Source organism: Diaphorina citri, unplaced genomic scaffold (genome assembly GCF_000475195.1).
Source record: "Diaphorina citri unplaced genomic scaffold, Diaci psyllid genome assembly version 1.1 scaffold2458, whole genome shotgun sequence".
Taxonomy (NCBI): Eukaryota; Metazoa; Arthropoda; class Insecta; order Hemiptera; family Psyllidae; genus Diaphorina; species Diaphorina citri.
In genome coordinates, this window is record NW_007379880.1 from 6901 (window position 1) to 25595 (window position 18695).

General features: G+C 40.7%; 2 protein-coding genes across 2 annotated transcripts in view; one reads left to right on the forward strand and one right to left on the reverse strand.

Annotated features, from left to right (window-relative positions):
* The window catches only part of LOC103518965 (maltase 1-like), a gene marked incomplete at its 3' end in the record, with an annotated part of 17927 nt that extends 4713 nt beyond the window's left edge, over positions 1-13214 (reverse strand). The window contains exons 1-4 of the mRNA XM_026830610.1: positions 12813-13214; positions 10386-10585; positions 3522-3562; positions 618-759 (exon numbers count right to left, since the gene is read on the reverse strand). Coding sequence (XP_026686411.1) covers positions 618-759; positions 3522-3562; positions 10386-10575 — 373 coding nt within the window. The remainder of the gene's footprint in view (positions 1-617; positions 760-3521; positions 3563-10385; positions 10586-12812) is intronic.
* Positions 13215-13433: 219 nt separating this feature from the next.
* LOC113471456 lies at positions 13434-16840 on the forward strand. The gene is made up of 5 exons (XM_026830611.1): positions 13434-13437; positions 14142-14385; positions 15313-15481; positions 15994-16207; positions 16821-16840. The coding sequence occupies exons 1-5, from the start codon at positions 13434-13436 to the stop codon at positions 16838-16840; spliced, it is 651 nt and encodes a 216-aa protein (XP_026686412.1).
* The last annotated feature ends 1855 nt before the right edge of the window (positions 16841-18695 follow it).

An 18695-nucleotide genomic window follows, 5' to 3' on the forward strand; every position in this document is an offset into this window, starting at 1 on the left:
TATCAATCCTCATAAAAAAGATAATAATAAAAATAAAAAATGAGCCATGTACACTGAAATTTTCAACACACGTAGGTACCTTGGTTTCCGCAATATCCTGTATACTCTCGTACGACACCTGTGTTCCTGTAACACTACCCAGTATTACATTGAGCATTGAACATAGGGCATCTACCAGGAGACCTTTGCTAATGTTACCATTCGTGTCTCTTTTACCTGCAAAGTGAAACAGAAATGCTCAATAAATTATGATTGAACTTGAATTTGAACCAACAAACTCCAGATCGAAACACCAACACGTTAATATTACTTCACCACTAAGTTTGGTTACTGTATACCTAAGTACGAGGTAGATACCGTAGAAGTATTTTTTTTTTTTAAGAGGTTTGACAGAGGGAACTGTAACTTCTATGGTCTTATCGTCCCGAAATCGAAGAGAGAAGGAAGACAGGATAGGAGAAAGCCAGCCGTTCCGAGAACGAACATTATCCCATCAGGATAAAATACGCCCCGGGCGGGAATCGAACCCGCGACCTAGCGCTTACAAGGCAGACGCACTACCAACTAAGCTAACTAGGCTGGCGAGATTAGATTTAAATTTTACTTCTCAGACTTACCCAAAGCATGCAATCTCTCCTTCAAGGTTTCGAAATCCTTCAGATCCCCAAACAGAGGCTCGAAACTTAAATAATCGGATATGTCGTAGCCAAAGTCCGCCATGGGTGATTTGAATATGGGGGAGATCCAAACAGCCCCCACCCCGAGATCGTGCAATCTAGCCAAAAGCGAAGCACATTCTGGAAGAAAAATAACAGAAGAAAAGTTGTGAAGAAGCTCTCTGCTTTACCATTACCACAATGAATTCACGATTTGATTTGGTTGTACTTAATTAGACTTACTTTATCGTAGACACTCGTTGCTATGTTGAAAGCCCAGAAGAGGTTAGGTCAGAAGAGGTTAGGTGGTAGAACAGTCGCGGGAGACACTAAAAGTTATGATTGTACTTACTTTCATAGCTTCTCTGGTATGAGGATTGTTGTAGTTTAGATCGGGTTGCTCTCGTAAGAAATGATGAAAATAGAACTGGTTCCTCTCAGGAGCAAACGTCCATACTGTTTCCTTAAATTCCGTTTCCTGAGGACATATTAATTCATAAGGATTTGGCCCTTTGAGAAAATACCCTGCTTAGGTCCTCTTTTGGATGAAAAGGGCTTTTCTAATGAAGCATGTTAAAAATGAATTCCAAAAAGAATCATGTTCGCATCTCAATTATTGAAAAAGATACAAGTTTTTGTCAGATAGTAAAATCCTCCTAAAACCTCTATAGGTTTATTTTATTTATTTATTTTTGATACAATTTAGCAACAAGGCCATTTGCAGAAAGCTCTATAGGTTCTTTTCAACGAAAATAAAAACATCTTGTTGTTGGTCTGTGGTCAAATTCTAATAAGTACTCTTCTTCTTTTGCTTTGCCATGTTCCGTTCAGATGGGGTCGGCATATTCTGAAAAGTCTCGAAATTCCATACCTTGGCTGGGATCGAACCCACGCCCTCCTGATTATCAGGCGAGCGCCTTGACCACTACACCACCAAGACAGGCAAATACTAACCCAGTTGTTCGGGGGGATAGGTTTTGTGCCATTATACCCAATGGGGTCCTTCCAGATATAATAATCACTATAGGGTGGGATGTTAGCCAGGGATTTCTTGAACCACTCGTGTTGATTGCTCGTGTGATTCGGTACAAAGTCCAGCAGAATTTTGATTCCTGTAAAAATATCGATGAGTAAATTCTGGACACCATGTATTTTTTTTTGAAGATGAGTGTTTCACCGCCGTTTTTGTTTCGTAGCAACGAAACAACTGCTACATTAGACGCATGTGGTCTGTGTCGTAGCATGCCCATCCTGTAGTATGCCTCTCATCAGATGGGCGAGGAGAGACACAATACTTCCCATTTAGGTGTTATAAGTTATTAAGTTAGTTAAAAGTTAGCATTAAGAAAAATTTGTGTACATACATGTTTGTATATCACCACAATAAAAATATTTGATTTGATTAGGTGCTGGGTCAACACGAGAACACCAGAAAGTAACCCGTTGAAATATTTGCAATCGAAAAACGAGTACAAATTTTAGGTGCTGGGTCAACACGAGAACACCAGAAAGTAACCCGGTGAAATATTTGCAATCGAAAAACGAGTACAAATTTTGGTGCTGGGTCAACACGAGAACACCAGAAAGTAACCCGTTGAAATATTTGCAATCGAAACGAGTACAAATTTTTGTCGATGGTGGGATTCGAACCCGACTTTCTACAAGGCAAGCAGGAGCATTACCACTGGGCTAACCGTGCCCACTATTCCATACATAGCATTTTTAAAACTTTTTAAGGCAAGTTTCACTCGATTTTTTCCCGAATGTCCTGTATTAGGTAATGTAATTTAAATGAGAGTGTTCCCACTACACACGACACGATTTTTTTCCGAACGACAAGTGGGAACGGGCCTTTAGAAGCGACACTGCTAATCCCATAAGAAGGGTCGTTTATTTTTCTGAGAGGTTTCAACCGTGCTCACTATTCCATACATAGCATTTTTAAAACTTTTTAAGGCAAGTTTCACTCGATTTTTTCCCGAATGTCCTGTATTAGGCAATGCAATTTAAATGAGAGTGTTCCCACTACACACGACACGATTTTTTTTTCCGAACGACAAGTGGGAACGGGCCTTTAGAAGCGACACTGCTAATCCCATAAGAAGGGTCGTTTATTTTTCTGAGAGGTTTGATAGAGGGAACTGTAACTGCTGATGTCTTATCGTCCCGAAATCGAAGAGAGAAGGAAGACCGTGTAGAAAAAAGACAGCCTCCCTTCGCCGCGGGTGGGAATCAAACCAGCGACTCAGCGCTTACAAGGCAGACGCGCTATTTTCCAAGCTAACTAGGCTCTCTTCGAGGATTCGTATAAGCTTAACCCATCCTTTAGGGTTAGGGCTGTTTTTCCCTACACCTAAGCCTCAGGTGGGCTTTCTGTGTATGGAGGTAAGCCTAGATTAGATTTTTTTTTTTTTTTTTAAGAGGTTTGACAGAGGGAACTGTAACTTCTATGGTCTTATCGTCCCGAAATCGAAGAGAGAAGGAAGACCGTGTAGAAAAAAGACAGCCTCCCTTCACCGCGGGTGGGAATCAAACCAGCGACTCAGCGCTTACAAGGCAGACGCGCTATTTTCCAAGCTAACTAGGCTCTCTTCGAGGATTCGTATAAGCTTAACCCATCCTTTAGGGTTAGGGCTGTTTTTCCCTACACCTAAGCCTCAGGTAGGCTTTTTGTGTATGGAGTTAAGCCTAGATTAGATTTAAATTTTACTTCTCTGACTTACCCAAAGCATGCAATCTCTCCTTCAAGGTTTCGAAATCCTTCAGATCCCCAAACAGAGGCTCGAAGCTCAAATAATCGGATATGTCGTAGCCAAAGTCCGCCATGGGTGATTTGAATATGGGGGAGATCCAAACAGCCCCCACCCCGAGATCGTGCAAATGTTCAGGCAGCTTTTCTATCATGCCTGAAATCAGAAATATTTATTATTATTATTATCTTTAAAGAGATTTGATAGAGGGATCTCTAAGAACGGAGGTCTTACCGTCCCGAAATCGAAGAAAGAAGGCAGGATGGGAGAAAGACAGCCATGCCGAGAATGAATAAAATCCAACCCGGGCGGGAATCGAACCCGCGCTTACAAGGCAGACGTGTTACTCTCCAAGCTAACTATGTACTTATGTAGGCTAGCCGAGATTTCAGAGAAATTCTCTCTTATTGCACCTCTTGAACATATTAGGAATATTCCTACCAATTTTCTGGACAACACGTGTTTCGGAATGCACTTAGCCTCGTGAGGACAATATTCAATTCCGGTTCCGTTTCAACAAATCGCACAAATATGTCATTAGAAAAATAATATCCAATCATAAAAAATAATAATGATAATAATAATAAAACTCGTGAGACCAACAGCGAGTATTGTTTTCAATAAATATAATTAGGTTGGGTTAAAGAGAATCCTGTCATCAAAACATAAAAAAAGAGTCCCATATATGTCTGGATTCAATAAGGAAAATAGGTGATCCAGTCACTGGATTAGTGTAAACACCACTGGTGTCCAGACTCCAGTAACATTCCAGTCTACTTGGTGGGTCAGTAATGTCAGTACCAATTGGATTTGTTGCTGTACAGATTTAGCATCAGGTTCTCGCCTTGGTCATTATAAGTCATGGTATAGGTCAAACTGGCGTAGGCTTCCAATAATATAACCCTGGAGAGAAATGATTTTTAATCACAATTAATTTAAAAAAAAAGTTTAACAGAGGGAACTGTAACTGCTAAGGTCTTCTCATCCCGAAATCGAAGAGAAAAGGAAGACAGGATAGTGGAAAGCCAGCCGTTCCGAGAACGAACATTATCTGTTCAGGATAAAATTCACCCAGGGCGGTAATTGATCTCGCGCTGTGGAGTAGAGCCTACAAGGCAGACGTGCTACCAACCAAGCTAACCAGGCTGGCAACTATTCAAAAAGGAAAGAAAATCTTACTTGTGTTTCCTGGTTAAATAAGAAAAATAATCTTACTTAGGTTCAGGCTTGTTATATTGATCCATTACACCTCTCCATTCTTTAATCACCTCCAATGATTCAGGTCCTTTGAAGAGGTGTGATATAGGGAATTGTAACTGCTAAGGTCTTATCGTCCCAAAATTGAAAGAAGCACGACAGGATAGGAGGAAGCCAGCCGTTCCGAGAACGAACCTTAGGAAAAAATAACTTTTTGGTGGAGAATCACCCATCAAAAAGTTACAAAAGAACTCTTTATGCAGGTTGTACATACTTTGAATAACACAAATACCAAACAAATGCTGTTTTACAGTGACATTAAAGACCTTAAAGCAATAAAAATAACATAAACATATAAAAATATTTCGATTGCAATATATTTCATTTTTTTCCCCTTTGACTTAGCATCTGCTGTTCTCGTGTTGACCCAGCACCTTGGGAAGTAAAGTCGAACCTGTCTAAGTGGGACGCGTCTAAGTGGGACGCGTCTAAGTGGGAAACCTGGATAACTGGGAAAAAATCGTGGCCCCTTCATGGCAACCTCTCTAAGTAGTACACTTGAACTGGGAAACCTGGATAAATGGGAAAAAATTGTCGGTTCCTTGGATTCCCACTTCAACAGGTTCGACTGTACTTATTATGTCTCTTCTCGGCTCATCTGATGAGGGACATACTAAGGGATGGGCATGCTACGATACAGACCACACAAGTCTAATATTGGATTTCACCAATATTTTTTCATCCCAGACACTTGAACTGGGAAACCTGGATAACTGGGAAAAAAATCGTGGCCCCTTCATGGCAACCTCTCTAAGTAGGACACTTTTTAACTGGGAAACCTGGATAAGTGGGAAAAAATTGTCGGTCCCATGGATTCCCTCTTAGACAGGTTCGTCTGTTCGTACTTATTATGTCTCTTCTCGGCTCATCTGATGAAGGACATACTAAGGGATGTGCATGCTACGATACAGACCACACAAGTCTAATATTGGATTTCACGAATATTTTTTCATCCCCTTAGAAGGTCTGCTAAGCTAACAGCCTGTTATGTTCCATTAAATAAATTAAATGTCTTTTCTTTGTGTTACTATACTATCACAACTTTGGTGCTCACTGCAGCATTGTAGGATTTTTCCAAATACATATATCGCAAGAATCCAGCTCCCAATTACCTACCATGCTGGCACCGGTCGCTATGCGCATTTATATTACATAGCTACTCATTTTCCTCACGAGGCTGAGAGGCTCTAAAGGGCTAAAAGGAAGGTCGGTGAAACCCAAAGAGTAAGAGTCTAATATAGCAGTTGCTTCATTGCTACGAAATATGTAAAACGGAAATAAAAGGACGGTAAAAAAATATATATGTGTATATAAAAAACGTAAGAAACTGAATCATCATTACTGGAATATTTTCTTTGCTAATTGACTAATAAACAAACAAAAAGTACCTACATTATTTGTTCAAAGATATTCCAAGTTCATCCTTATGGAACTCATTAGGCGCGAAATATTAAGATGTTTACAAAACTATTAGATATCTAGAATCTCTACAAAATTACTGTAGATACCTACAATGTCTACAAAATTACTAGGCACTACAAAATTACTGAGTAGTAGACATTACAAAAGGAAGTACCTATCAGTAAATTATAGACCTAACTCTATAACAGCACGGAATTGTGACAATGGTATGGGAACCTTAAGTGTCAATGTGACAAGCCTAAAATAGAAAAAATATATATTATTATTATAAATTATATATATTTTTCACCTATTGTTATAATTATACATAAAATAATGGGTGATAAAAATTCAAAGTACGTCAACAATATAACCTTGTAAGAGTTAGGTAGCAGGTTCGATTTCCGCCCAGCCCCGAGCTTAGCTACAATCAGAGTGGAGCAGAGAGCATAGAGCTTTCAGCTACACTCTATTTCTACCCTTAATCCTAAACAGATGAGGAGCCAGCCTAGTTAGCTTAGTTGGTAGCGCGTCTGCTAGAGTCAGCTCCCATGGCGTAGTGGTCACTGCACTCGACTTGCACGCGGGAGACCCGGGTTCGATTCCCGGCGGGGTCAAGAAATTTGTACTCATTCCTTCAGGATAAAATCCACCCAGGGCGGGAATTGAACCCGCGGCCTAGCGCTCACAAGGCAGACGCGCTAACAACCAAGCTAACTGGGCTGGCTGCTCCCCACTCTGTTTTTAACCTTAGAATGCAAAAAAGGTTTTTACAAATTATCTATGTATCAACCTTTTGGGTTCCCGGACGCAAATGATGTGAGTCTAAGGAGGTACATATGTTTGACATGTGATAATGATAATGATGAAACAGGTGGGGAGGAGGAAATAATATTATTATTTTTCTGCCATACACCGGGGTGATGTTCCCTAGCCATGTTTATTGTTTAATTGGCACGTCCTGAACCACAGTCAACCATCGTGAGGACTTGTACTTATTCTTTAAAAGCAGAGAGAACCCTTTGAAAACTGCCAGCTAGATAGGCTGGTTAGGGTTAGCTGTTCTCTCTGTTTGTAGTCCCACAGCTAGACACTAGTCTAATCTACTACTTTGCATAGGTACCGTCCAATTCTAAAACTAAATTATCAAAAGTCTCGAAATTCCATACCTCGGCTGGGATCGAACCCACGCCCTCCTGATTATCAGGCGAGCGCCTTGACCACTACACCACCGAGACAGGCAAATACTAACCCAGTTGTTCGGGGGGATAGGTTTTGTGCCGTTGTACCCAATGGGGTCCTTCCAGATATAATAATCACTATAGGGTGGGATGTTAGCCAGGGATTTCTTGAACCACTCGTGTTGATTGCTCGGGAGGAGGAAGGAACATAACACATAAGGAAGGGAGGAAGGTAGGTATGTTTGATATGTGATAACAGGTGAGGAGAAGGAAGGTATGTACGAAAATATTCTCATTTATAATGATGACAGGCAGACACTTAAAATAATTGTTTATAATAATGATAACATTGACGATAAAGAAGAGAGAAGAGGAAAAGGAAGAGTAGGAGGAGGAAGAGGAGGAGGGGGAAGAAGAGGAGGAGAAGGAGGAGGAAAGGAGAAGGAGGAGGAGGAGGAGGAGGAGGAGAAAGAGGAATGGAAACAGGAGTAGGAGAGGGGAGAGACAGTGAGAAGAAAGAGAGGAGAAAGAGATAGGTAAGAGGAAGAGGGTGGAAAGGAGAGAAAGAGTGACATGAGGAGGGGAGGGAAAAGATAAGAAAGGAGGAGCAGGAGGAAGAGTAGGAGGGGAGAGGCAGTGATAGAAAGAGGAAGAGGATGAGAGAGATATTGTGGAGCTTGCTGGATGAGTTTTTTCCCCTAATGATGTTATCATTATTATTAAAATAATGATAACATTGACGATAAAGCAGAGAGAAGAGGAAAAGGAAGAGGAGGAGGAGGAAGAGGAAGAGGAGGAGGAGGAAGAGGAGGAGGGGGAAGAAGAGGAGGAGGATGAAGAGGAGGAGAAGGAGGAGGAGAAAGAGGAATGGAAACAGGAATAGGAGAGGGGAGAGACAGCGAGAAGAAAGAGAGGAGAAAGAGGGTGGAAAGGAGAGAAAGAGTGACATGAGGAGGGGAGGGAAAAGATAAGAAAGGAAGAGTAGGAGGGGAGAGGAAGTGATAGAAAGAGGAAGAGGATGAGAGAGATATTGTGGACCTTGCTGGATGAGTTTTTTCCCCTAATGTAGATAATGGAACATCGTGAGATGTTCACACTTAGATTACTTTTCCTTAGCGTAAGAGTGGTCTTGCTGCTACTGTGAGTTTTCCCCCCTAATGTAGATAATAGAACATCGTGAGATGTTCACACTTAGATTACTTTTCCTTAGCGTAAGAGTGGTCTTGCTGCTACTGTGAGTTTTTCCCCCCTAATGTAGGTAATAGAAAGTCCTGAGATGTTCACACTAGATTACTTTTCCTTAGCGTAAGAGTGGTCTTGCTGCTACTGTGAGTTTTCTCCCCCTAATGTAGGTAATAGAAAGTCCTGAGATGTTCACACCAGATTATTTTTCCTTAGCATAAGAGTATTCAGAGTGGTGCCGTGATGACGTCACAAACTACTAGCTTATGACGTCACAAACTACTAGCTTATGACGTCACAAACAACTCACAATGCACCTCCCCCAAGAAATACTTTCACTTTTAGTATCCACTAGCAAGTTCAGAGTACCAGAATAAACCATGCCAGATTCTACCATGCTATACCAAGATATGTACCTTCCATGCTACAGATACCAAGATACGTATACCTTCTAGGAGTCCTTGATAGACGGAGTTCTTTGCCTGTTATTCTTTATTACTTTTGTCTTTATTCTTCAGGTGATTCAGTAAAGAAGTATATTGATCACTGATTCAGTTACCTGAGTTACTTCATTGAAGATAGATTGGTGAACGTTTTACTATGTCTTTTCTTTTCGATTATCTTTCCTGAGTGTTTCAAATATCTTTTTTAATCCATTTCTTTTGCAATGTAGATCAATTTGTTACTTTCTACGAGTATTATTTTAAATTTAACTTTTACTTTCGGATCGTTTTTTGATTCAGTTACTTTGATTATTTCATTGAAGATAGATGGCTCTAAATCAATTTCTTTTAAGATGTAGATCAATTTATTTTTTACTACTTGAGTATCGAGTAATATGAATGTACAGATTTTGACCTAAAAGATTTGCTTTCATTCTTCAATTTTTCGAGCACCGATTTCTTTTATAATATGGTGAATCAATATCTGGGAATTTCAATACACTGTGACACTGTACCAAAGTTTTTTCCACCAATATGTTCCTGTTGTTGTGCTGTTCGTAGTTTCCTATAAGTGTTAGTGTTAATTTTTTCAGTGTTTTAATTGTTTCTATGACGAGATGAAGTCTGTGATATTGGTTCTAGTTCAGTGTAAGTATTCCTAGTTTAATAAAGGGATTACCTATCCCAAGGCTAAAAACAGATTGGAGCGGAGAGCACCCCTAGGCCGCGGGTTTGATTCTTGCCCGGGCCGGATTTTATCCTGAACGAATAAGGTTCGTTCTCTTTGATTTCGGGACGATACGACCTTAGGAGTTACAGTTCCCTCTATCAAACCTCATTAATAAAGGGATTACCTATCCCAAGGCTAAAAACAGAATGGGGCGGAGAGCACCCCTAGGCCGCGGGTTTGATTCTTGCCCGGGGCGGATTTTATCCTGAACGAATAAGGTTCGTTCTCTTTGATTTCGGGACGATACGACCTTAGGAGTTACAGTTCCCTCTATCAAACCTCTTAAAAATCTTCGTCTTCTTCTTCGCCTTTTCCCGTGTTCATATGGGGTCGGCCTTTTTCCTCAGCCTCTCAATCAGTCCTATCTAGGGTGATTGCTTTGGGCTGATATTTGGTTTTGGCTATTAATTGTACGAGCGGATGCCCTTCGCACTCAACCTTTGCTGTTTCGTTAGCAAGGGAAATTTCAGGATGGTATCCTCCCTCCTCCCTGTTTAAAGTCCCCCGGCCAGACTAAGCTGGTCTACTCCCTGTTTAACGTCCCCCAGCCGGACATAGTGAACATTTAGCTTATCAAACAAAATTCCTACCATTCCCTCTTCCAGGTATATTCTTAGTCAGCCATCTCGCGGGTGGCATCAAGCTCAAAGCGTACATCTCCCAACACGGGGTCCAAGGGGAGGTCACCCTATACTATTCTGTATTCTCTCTATCAAACCTCTTAAAAAAAAAGTGAACGGAACGTCTTACTCCTACCCTGTCCGTTCAAATGTCACTCGACTTACCTTTCAAATCGCCTACGCCATCTCCATTGGAATCTTTGAAGGATCTCGGATAGAGGTGATAGAAGACCGACGTCTGCCACCATTCCAGGGGCTCCTGGATTGGCACATCCACATCTTCTTTGAATCCTACTGACAGATGAATACAGCCGAGTAGGACCGGGACAAATAGGACACTCAGCTTGGTGTCCATTGGGAATAAACTGGAAAGAAGAAAATAAAAATCAACTGAGATAAATAAGTAAAGCTATAAATTAATCTTCTTCTTCGCCTTTTCCCGTGTACAGACAGGGTCGAAATCAGCCCAAACTAAGGGTGATTGCTTTGGGCTGACATATTTTGGTTTTGGCTACAAATTTTACGATTGGACTCCCCTCGCACTCAACCTTTGCTATTTCTTTAGCAAAGAAAATTTCAGCCTGGTATACTCCCTGTTTAAAGTCCCCCAGCCAGACTAAGCTGGTCTACTCCCTGTTTAACGTCTCCCCAGCCCGACATAAATAAGTAAAGCTATAAATAAATGAGATAAATAAAGCTTATAATTATAAGCTTATGAGTTAGAAATAGGCAATATTTGTTATGTTTTGCACGTATTCAAATAAATTCGCACGTACACTGCTCAGATTTTAGGGGTCAAAAAACAATAAACAAATAAATAAAATAAATAGGTTTCCGAGGTCAGTTAAGAGATAACTTTACGAGTATAATCATTATTATTCTCATTAAACATATATATTATTAGTATAATTTTATCTTAGGTATTTGTAAATTATTATAAACTACTTAATATTATCAAGGGGTTTCCCATTGTAATATGAAGTCCTCACAAGGTCAGCACACCCGAAATAGTTGGAAGGTTGAGCAACATTGCGCGTGGTTGTTATCGGGATGGGTGACCATCTGGGCTAGTAGGTACCTATAGGGACCGGTAACCATCTGAGAAGGCGGGTAGCTTGTTGCCGAATAGATCAATAGACGTTAAAAACCTGTGGTCCTGCCTCGGTGGTGTAGTGGTCAGGGCGCTCGCCTGGTAAACAGGAGGGCGTGGGTTCAATCCTAGCCGAGGTATGGAATTTTATCCTCAATATAATTTAGAATTTGACCACAATAATAGTAGTAGCCTACTGCTGGAGTAAAGGGACTTTTCAGTCCTATGCGAGCAGTATAAATAAGCACTATTATTATAAAAACCCCGCCCCGTCACTAAAATCCTTAGCAGTTTTATACAGGGTGGTCAAAAAAAAAAAAAAAAAAAAAAAAATGTTATATTGACCTCCTTTATCTATGGTTTGAATAGGAAGGCAGACGCGCTATCAACCAAGCAAACTATTGTCTCAAGTGGTTCTCTGAAGTGTTTCTAGGAATTGGCGAATCCGTAGTGATAAAATTCACAGTTTATTTGTAGAAGTAGTACTTTCGTAGTAGATAATATATAGTAGGTAGTACGTGGATTTCACCGATGACTTAATGAGAGATTTCACTGATAGGAGAATTTTTAATGGTCCAAAAAGGAGGAGTTTCTAAAAAATCCTTTTTGGGTCATTAAAAATTCTCCCATTAGTGAAATACACCATAAATGTTTGTGTCCGCAGTCTCTGACTGATATACACAATCACATGCTGAGAGATAATGACTTGAAAATCAACACCTAACTATCAACGTATTAATCAGCGAAACCATTAGCATAATATCTTCTACACGTTATGCCATAAGCATCAATAATTAATAGAATGAAATTTTGTTAGTGCAATAGTCCTAAACAAAAATGGACGCGGCACACAAGGGATCAAGAAGAAACCGCCTTAACATAATAATAATACTAATAAAATAATAATAATTAAATAACACCTAACTATCAATGTATCAATCAGCAAAACCCATTAGGATAATAGATAGAATGAAAAGTTGTTGTTTTCAACTACGCGCTTTCAAACAAGTGCCTAATAAATCTAATAATAGTTGAGTGAACTTTATTTTGAGTTCAAAGAGGAACGCCCGCCTTGTAAGCGCTGGGTCCCGGGTTTGATTCCCGCCCGGAGCGAACATTATTCTAAAGAGATAAGGTTCGTTCTTGGAACGGCTGGCGTTCACCCAATCTGTCTTCCTCTTCTCTTCGATTTTGGTACAATAAGACGATTTTTTTTCCCTCAAGAAAGGGGTTCATTTGTTGACCTGAATGGGAAATGGGAAGTATAGCATAGGGAAGTTTTCTCGCCCATCTGATGAGGGACATACCTACCACTGGATGGGCAATGAGGAAAAATATAATAATAATATGTAATAATAAAATAAAAATAATTAGTAAATAATAAAAATAAAATAAATCTAATAACAAAAATAAAATAATATAAAGAGGGAAAATGAATACAGTAAATTTATTGCACCAATTAACCGTGCTTATTTTAAATAATAAATTTGTCATTTACTCACCAATTTTTTATTAGGGTAAATCAACTCCTACTTACAAATAAATTATTTTTTTATTTACACGGTAAGCATCAAGGCCATGTGTGCATTACATAAATAAAAACAAATAAATAATAAATAAATTTCAAATCAATCATGAAACTACCGGTGCGCCGCGCCGCGTTAGAAATGAAAATTAAACTAAAGATTCTAAAGAATTAAACGTTATTTCCTAAGGAAGATATTATTTTTGTTCGTAAAAATTTCGTCGCTGATTTTGTAGGTACAGAGGGGAATTTTAAACTAAAAGAAATACACGTTATTTATTTCCTAAACACGGTATATATTATTTTCGTTCGTAAAAATTTCGCCGCCAAATATACGATAGTAGGTACTCTACATCTATGAGTACAGAGTACACAGAGTACCTACACTTAGGAGATGTTTTGTTTGTCAGTTTTGTTCGTGAAAATTCCGACGCTGATTGTGTAGGTACACGAGACTGAGTAGGTACTAGGTAGGTTTAACGAATAATGACTCCGTTAACACTGAGAGAGTACCTACTACTACCTAGACCTACGAATTAGGAGGAGGTACCTAATACCTATAATGATGACCTACACATAGTGTAGTGTAGGTACCTATATGGGTAGGTATAACGAGTAACCTACGATATAGGTATGATGAGTAGTTCACACTTTGAGTACCTACGACTAAACGAATTGTGTTAGGTTTGATTTGATAGGTATGACGTGTTATGTGTTAGGTATGATGTGATAACAAGTAGGGAGGAGGGGAGATCCAAGCACGTAAAGGGAATTGACGATAGAGGAAAGCGATAACGACTTCAAACTACAACGAGCTGAGAGCGAAAAGTTGCTCTTCGCCCCCACTCTTTCTTTTGAAGAGGTTTGATAGAGGGAACTGTAACTGCTAGGGCCTTATCGTCCCGAAATCGAAGAGAGAAGGAAGACAGGATAGGAGAAAGCCAGCCGTTCCGAGAAGAAAATATTCGTCTTCTTCTTCGCCTTTTCCCGTGTTCAGATGAGGTCGGCCTTTTTCATCAGCCTCTCAATCAGTTCTATCTAGGGTGATTGCTTTGGGCTGACATTTGGTTTTGGCTATTAATTGTACGAGCGGATGCCCTTCGCACTCAACCTTTGCTATTTCGTTAGCATGGGAAATTTAAGGATGGTATCTTCCCTCCTCCTTGTTTAAAGTCCCCCAGCCAGACTAAGCTGGTCTACTCCCTGTTTAACGTCCCCCAGCCGGACATAGTGAACATTTAGCTTATCAAACAAAATTCCTACCATTCCCTCTTCAGGTATATTCTATTCTATTCTTTCCCTACAGGTATATTCTTAGTCAGCCATCTCGCGGGTGGCATCAAGCTCAAAGCGTACATCTCCCAACACGGGGTCCAAGGGGAGGTCACCCTAGAGCAGCACTATGACGAGCGATCCATACAGATAGAAACTACCGGTTTGGTGCGCAAGGTCGACACTTGGGGTGACCTATGGCATTGGAGTATACGGGAATTCCCGGTCGAATACACGCGACTTGAGGAGAGATGTACGGACGAGAGACTGGGCAAACAGTAAGTTACAACTGTATATTCGTGTGGTCTGTGTCGTAGCATACCTACTCCGTAGGATGTCTCTCATCAGATTGGCCAAACAGTAAGTTTGTAAGTTACAACTGGTAGACTCGTGTAGTCTGTGTGGTAGCAAGCCCATCCCTTAGTATGTCCCTCATCAGATTGGACAAACAGTAAGCTACAACTGGTACATTAGACTCGTGTGGTCTGTGTCGTAACAAGCGGAAAAGACCGATTTTAAACGTACGTAGCTGCAGATGTAGGAACACCATGTGAGCTATAAGAACACGGCCCTCGATGGACCTTGCCGTACCTATTAGGAAATAAATTTAATAAATTGCCTTTAAATCAGCGTTCATCACAGTTCTTGTTGGTTTTTCTTGACCGACAGCTAGAAGCCCGCCTAGGAAAACCCACGGACGAGAGACTGGGCAAACAGTAAGTTACAACTGTATATATTCGTGTGGTCTGTGTCGTAGCATACCTACTCCGTAGGATGTCTCTCATCAGATTGGACAAACAGTAAGCTACAACTGGTACATTAGACTCGTGTGGTCTGTGTCGTAACAAGCCCATCCCTTAGTATGTCCCTCATCAGATTGGACAAACAGTAAGCTACAACTGGTACATTAGACTCGTGTGGTCTGTGTCGTAACAAACGGAAAAGACCGATTAAGCGTACGTAGATGCAGATGTAGGAACACCATGTGAGCTATAAGAACACGGCCCTTGTTGGACCGTGCCGTACCTAGGAAATCAATTTAATAAATTGCCTTTAAATCAGCGTTCATCACAGTTCTTGTTGGTTTTTCTTGACCGACAGCTAGAAGCCCGCCTAGGAAAACCATCTTTTCCATCCCGCTGCCGAGCCCCCAACCCGGAGGCGTTCTCTACCACCTAACCCTTTCATTTTATCTTTCTCATCAGGCTAGTTAACCTGGACTCGATCCTTGGACCTTTAGATCTGAATCAGACAAGTTCCCATAGCATAGACAATGATTTGTTGCCATTGACGGGAACCAATGGGGTTTGGGGAGCGTCACTTTTGCTGGAGAACGACGGGGATCGAACCATCAGAGTCTGCGCCACGTTGACTGTAAGTGAAATAGGTCGAACTTTATTATTTTATACGTATTTATTAAGTACTTGTTCTTATAATATAAGATTATGTATTACTAGTTGACCACCTGTCTCAGTGGTGTAGGTAAAAATCAAGATGCTCGCCTGATAAATAATCAGGAGGGCGTGGGTTCAATCAAAGCCAAGGTATGTAATTTTAGGTCCTATCTGAGCACTGAGCAGTATAAATAAGCACTATTATTATTATTACCTACAACTTTTCTGGGCATCACAACATTACAATCTTTCCTTAGGCCAGCCACTCACTATCAGGTACACCTGATCAGATCTACCTGATAGTGTGTGTGTGTGTGTGCTCATCAGGTAGACCTGACAGGCGGAGCTTTTCAGGTGTACCTGCCAGGTCTACCTGATAGTGAGTGGCTGGCCTTACTGCATCTTTTCCCGAACTTAGTTCAAACTTACACCTCAATTCTTTTGATCAACAAATTCCTCCTGTCAAGGTCTCATCGAAACCTTTCCTTCCAGGTGGCAGGTTCAGGGGGTATCAAACTAGCCGAGGCCCGGTTCTACGCTCCGCTGGCCGGGTCCATCTATTTCGAATGGGTGGGCTTCTCCACGTTGAGCACCACTGACGCCATTATCATTTCCGATCTTAAACGACTGAGCACGAACAAGTTCAAGCAGACTTCGGATCACGTGTGGAAGATCTTCGTTACCGACGCTTTCGAAGCCGAAAGAGGTATAGTTAGCGTTTATTACTTTCCTTGTCTTATAATAAGGAAAGTAATGTATTCGACAGAATTTCTATTTGATTATTCTTTCTTGTTTTGGCCCAATTCACCTTTGGGGGACCCAGCCCATAAATGACCTTTTGTTAGGAGAAAGGTACCCAATTCATCTATGAAAAGGTATTTGGGACCCAAAGGCCACAACGCCCCTTTTCCCTTTGCAAATAGAAATCGGACCCGTGCATGCACCGTGGTTGAGTTGATCCCTTAAATTTCCTTTTTCCTCCTCGAAAAAGGCCATGTACAAATTGGGTCCAAAGTCAAACCACTTTGGAGCCAGCCTAGTTAGCTTAGTTGGTAGTGCGTCTGCCTTGTAAGCGCTAGGCCGCGGGTTCGATTCCCGCCCGGGGCGGATTTTATCCTGATGGGATAATGTTCGTTCTCGGAACGGCTGGCTTTTTCCTATCCTGTCTTCCTTCTCTCTTCGATTTCGGGACGATAAGACCATAGCAGTTACAGTTCCCTCTGTCAAACCTCTTAAAAGAAAAGTTTTTTTTTTTTACTTTCCCTTAGCTAGCCTAGTTTTGTAATTTGTAATTTTATTTATCTCTTGGAGGGTTTCAGCAGTCATTATATATAAGTAAGACGACTAGTCATTATATATATTATGTTTTTTTATGTACTGAAATTTTTTATATGTGGGTCAACTTGATAAGGAGAACCAAAAAGGCAGATATATTTTGCAGAACTTCAATTTTATTTATTCCTTATGTTGCCCTGCTCCTTCCATATATGTATATTGTTCCATAGTTAGCTTGGTTGGTAGAGCGTCTGCCTTGTAAACGCTGGGTTTCCCACCCGGTGCGGATTTCATCCTGAAGGGATAAGGTTCATTCTCGAAAGCGAAACGGCTGGCTTTCTCCTATCCTGTCTTCCTTTTCTCTTCGATTTCCGGACGATAAGACCTTAGGGGTTAGTCACAGTTTCCTCTATCAAAACCTCTTGGAAAGAAGTTATACTTTAATATTATGTTTTTTTGTACTGAAATTTTTTCATCTGCTCTATTTTTTCTATGTTTCAGCACCAAATGTATATGATGGCTTCCATAGCGTATCTACTGTTTGGTCTCGCATTAACTTCTATGTGTATTAACGTTGTACAGGTAAGTACTCTTTAGACGTGCATAAATCCCTGTATCAATCAAATCGTGAATTTATTTGTGTTTAAGCAGAGCCTTTCACAAATTTTTGTGTATATCACAGCATTACTAAGTGCTTCCTTTGCAATCAGTTTCCATCTATCAAGAATCTTTTCACACTGGTAATACCGCCACCGGTCGCTACTCGATCAAAGTAGCTACTCAGTTGTCTTCACGAGGCTGAGTGCACCCTGAACTTTAAGTACAGAGCCGAAAAAAGTTCGCCCCCGCCGGGAATCGAACCCAGGATCTTCGGAGTGCAATCCTAGTGTGATACCCACTCGGGCACGGAGGTTTCTAAAAATATCAATAACAAACAAATATGTGTATTAACGTTGTACAGGTAAGTACTCTTTAGACGTGCATCAATCCCTGTATCAATCAAATCGTGAATTTATTTCTGTTTAAGCAGAGCCTTTCACAAATTTTTTGTGGATATCACAGCATTACTAAGTGCTTCCTTCGCAATCAGTTTCCATCTATCAAGAATCTTTTCACACTGGTAATACCGCCACTGGTCGCTACTCGATCAAAGTCACTTGTCTTCACGAGGCTGATTGCACCCCGAACTCCAAGTACAGAGCCGAAAAAACTTCCACCTCGCCGGGAATCGAACCCAGGATCTTCGGAGTGCAATCCTAGTGTGATACCCACTCGGGCACGGAGGTTTCTAAAAATATCAATAACAAACAAACAAACAAATTACAAACAAACAGAGATCTCAAGTTAAGTAAAACCATGTAAAAATGAAGTGCAATCTCTTATTCCATTTCTTTTCTCTCTTCTCAGGAGAAGCTGTCGGATTCATTTCGTCAGGCCAGTGCCAAGCTGGGAGCCACCATCGGGTTCCAAGTAGAAGAGGATACCGGTAATATCAATCCAGTGAGCGTAGCGCCATCTAACGATCTACCAGAAGTACACAAGACAGACAGCAAGAAGAAGAAAAAGTCGTAGCCACCTTACTTCGCCAAAAGTGTCTGTGCAAATTACAAACAAACAGAGATCTCAAGTTAAGTAAAACCATGTAAAAATGAAGTGCAATCTCTTATTCCATTTCTTTTCTCTCTTCTCAGGAGAAGCTGTCGGATTCATTTCGTCAGGCTAGTGCCAAGTTACAAACAAACAGAGATCTCAAGTTAAGTAAAACCATGTAAAAATGAAGTGCAATCTCTGTGGATCTGCTGTATTTGTCCAGTGGAATGCCTTAAAAAGTTCATTGATTCGCTATAATAACTAGTTGTTTTTATTCCAGGTGGAGCTACGCCAGCCTTATCTTCATACGAAATAGACGAAGAGTTCAA

Bases quoted from the DNA above. Each gene is read 5' to 3' on its own strand.
- LOC113471456 (XM_026830611.1), top strand. The intron at 15,482-15,993 runs GTAAGTGAAATA...CTTTCCTTCCAG, and splicing joins GAGTCTGCGCCACGTTGACT to GTGGCAGGTTCAGGGGGTAT. The intron at 16,208-16,820 runs GTATAGTTAGCG...GGAGGGTTTCAG, and splicing joins CGCTTTCGAAGCCGAAAGAG to CAGTCATTATATATAAGTAA.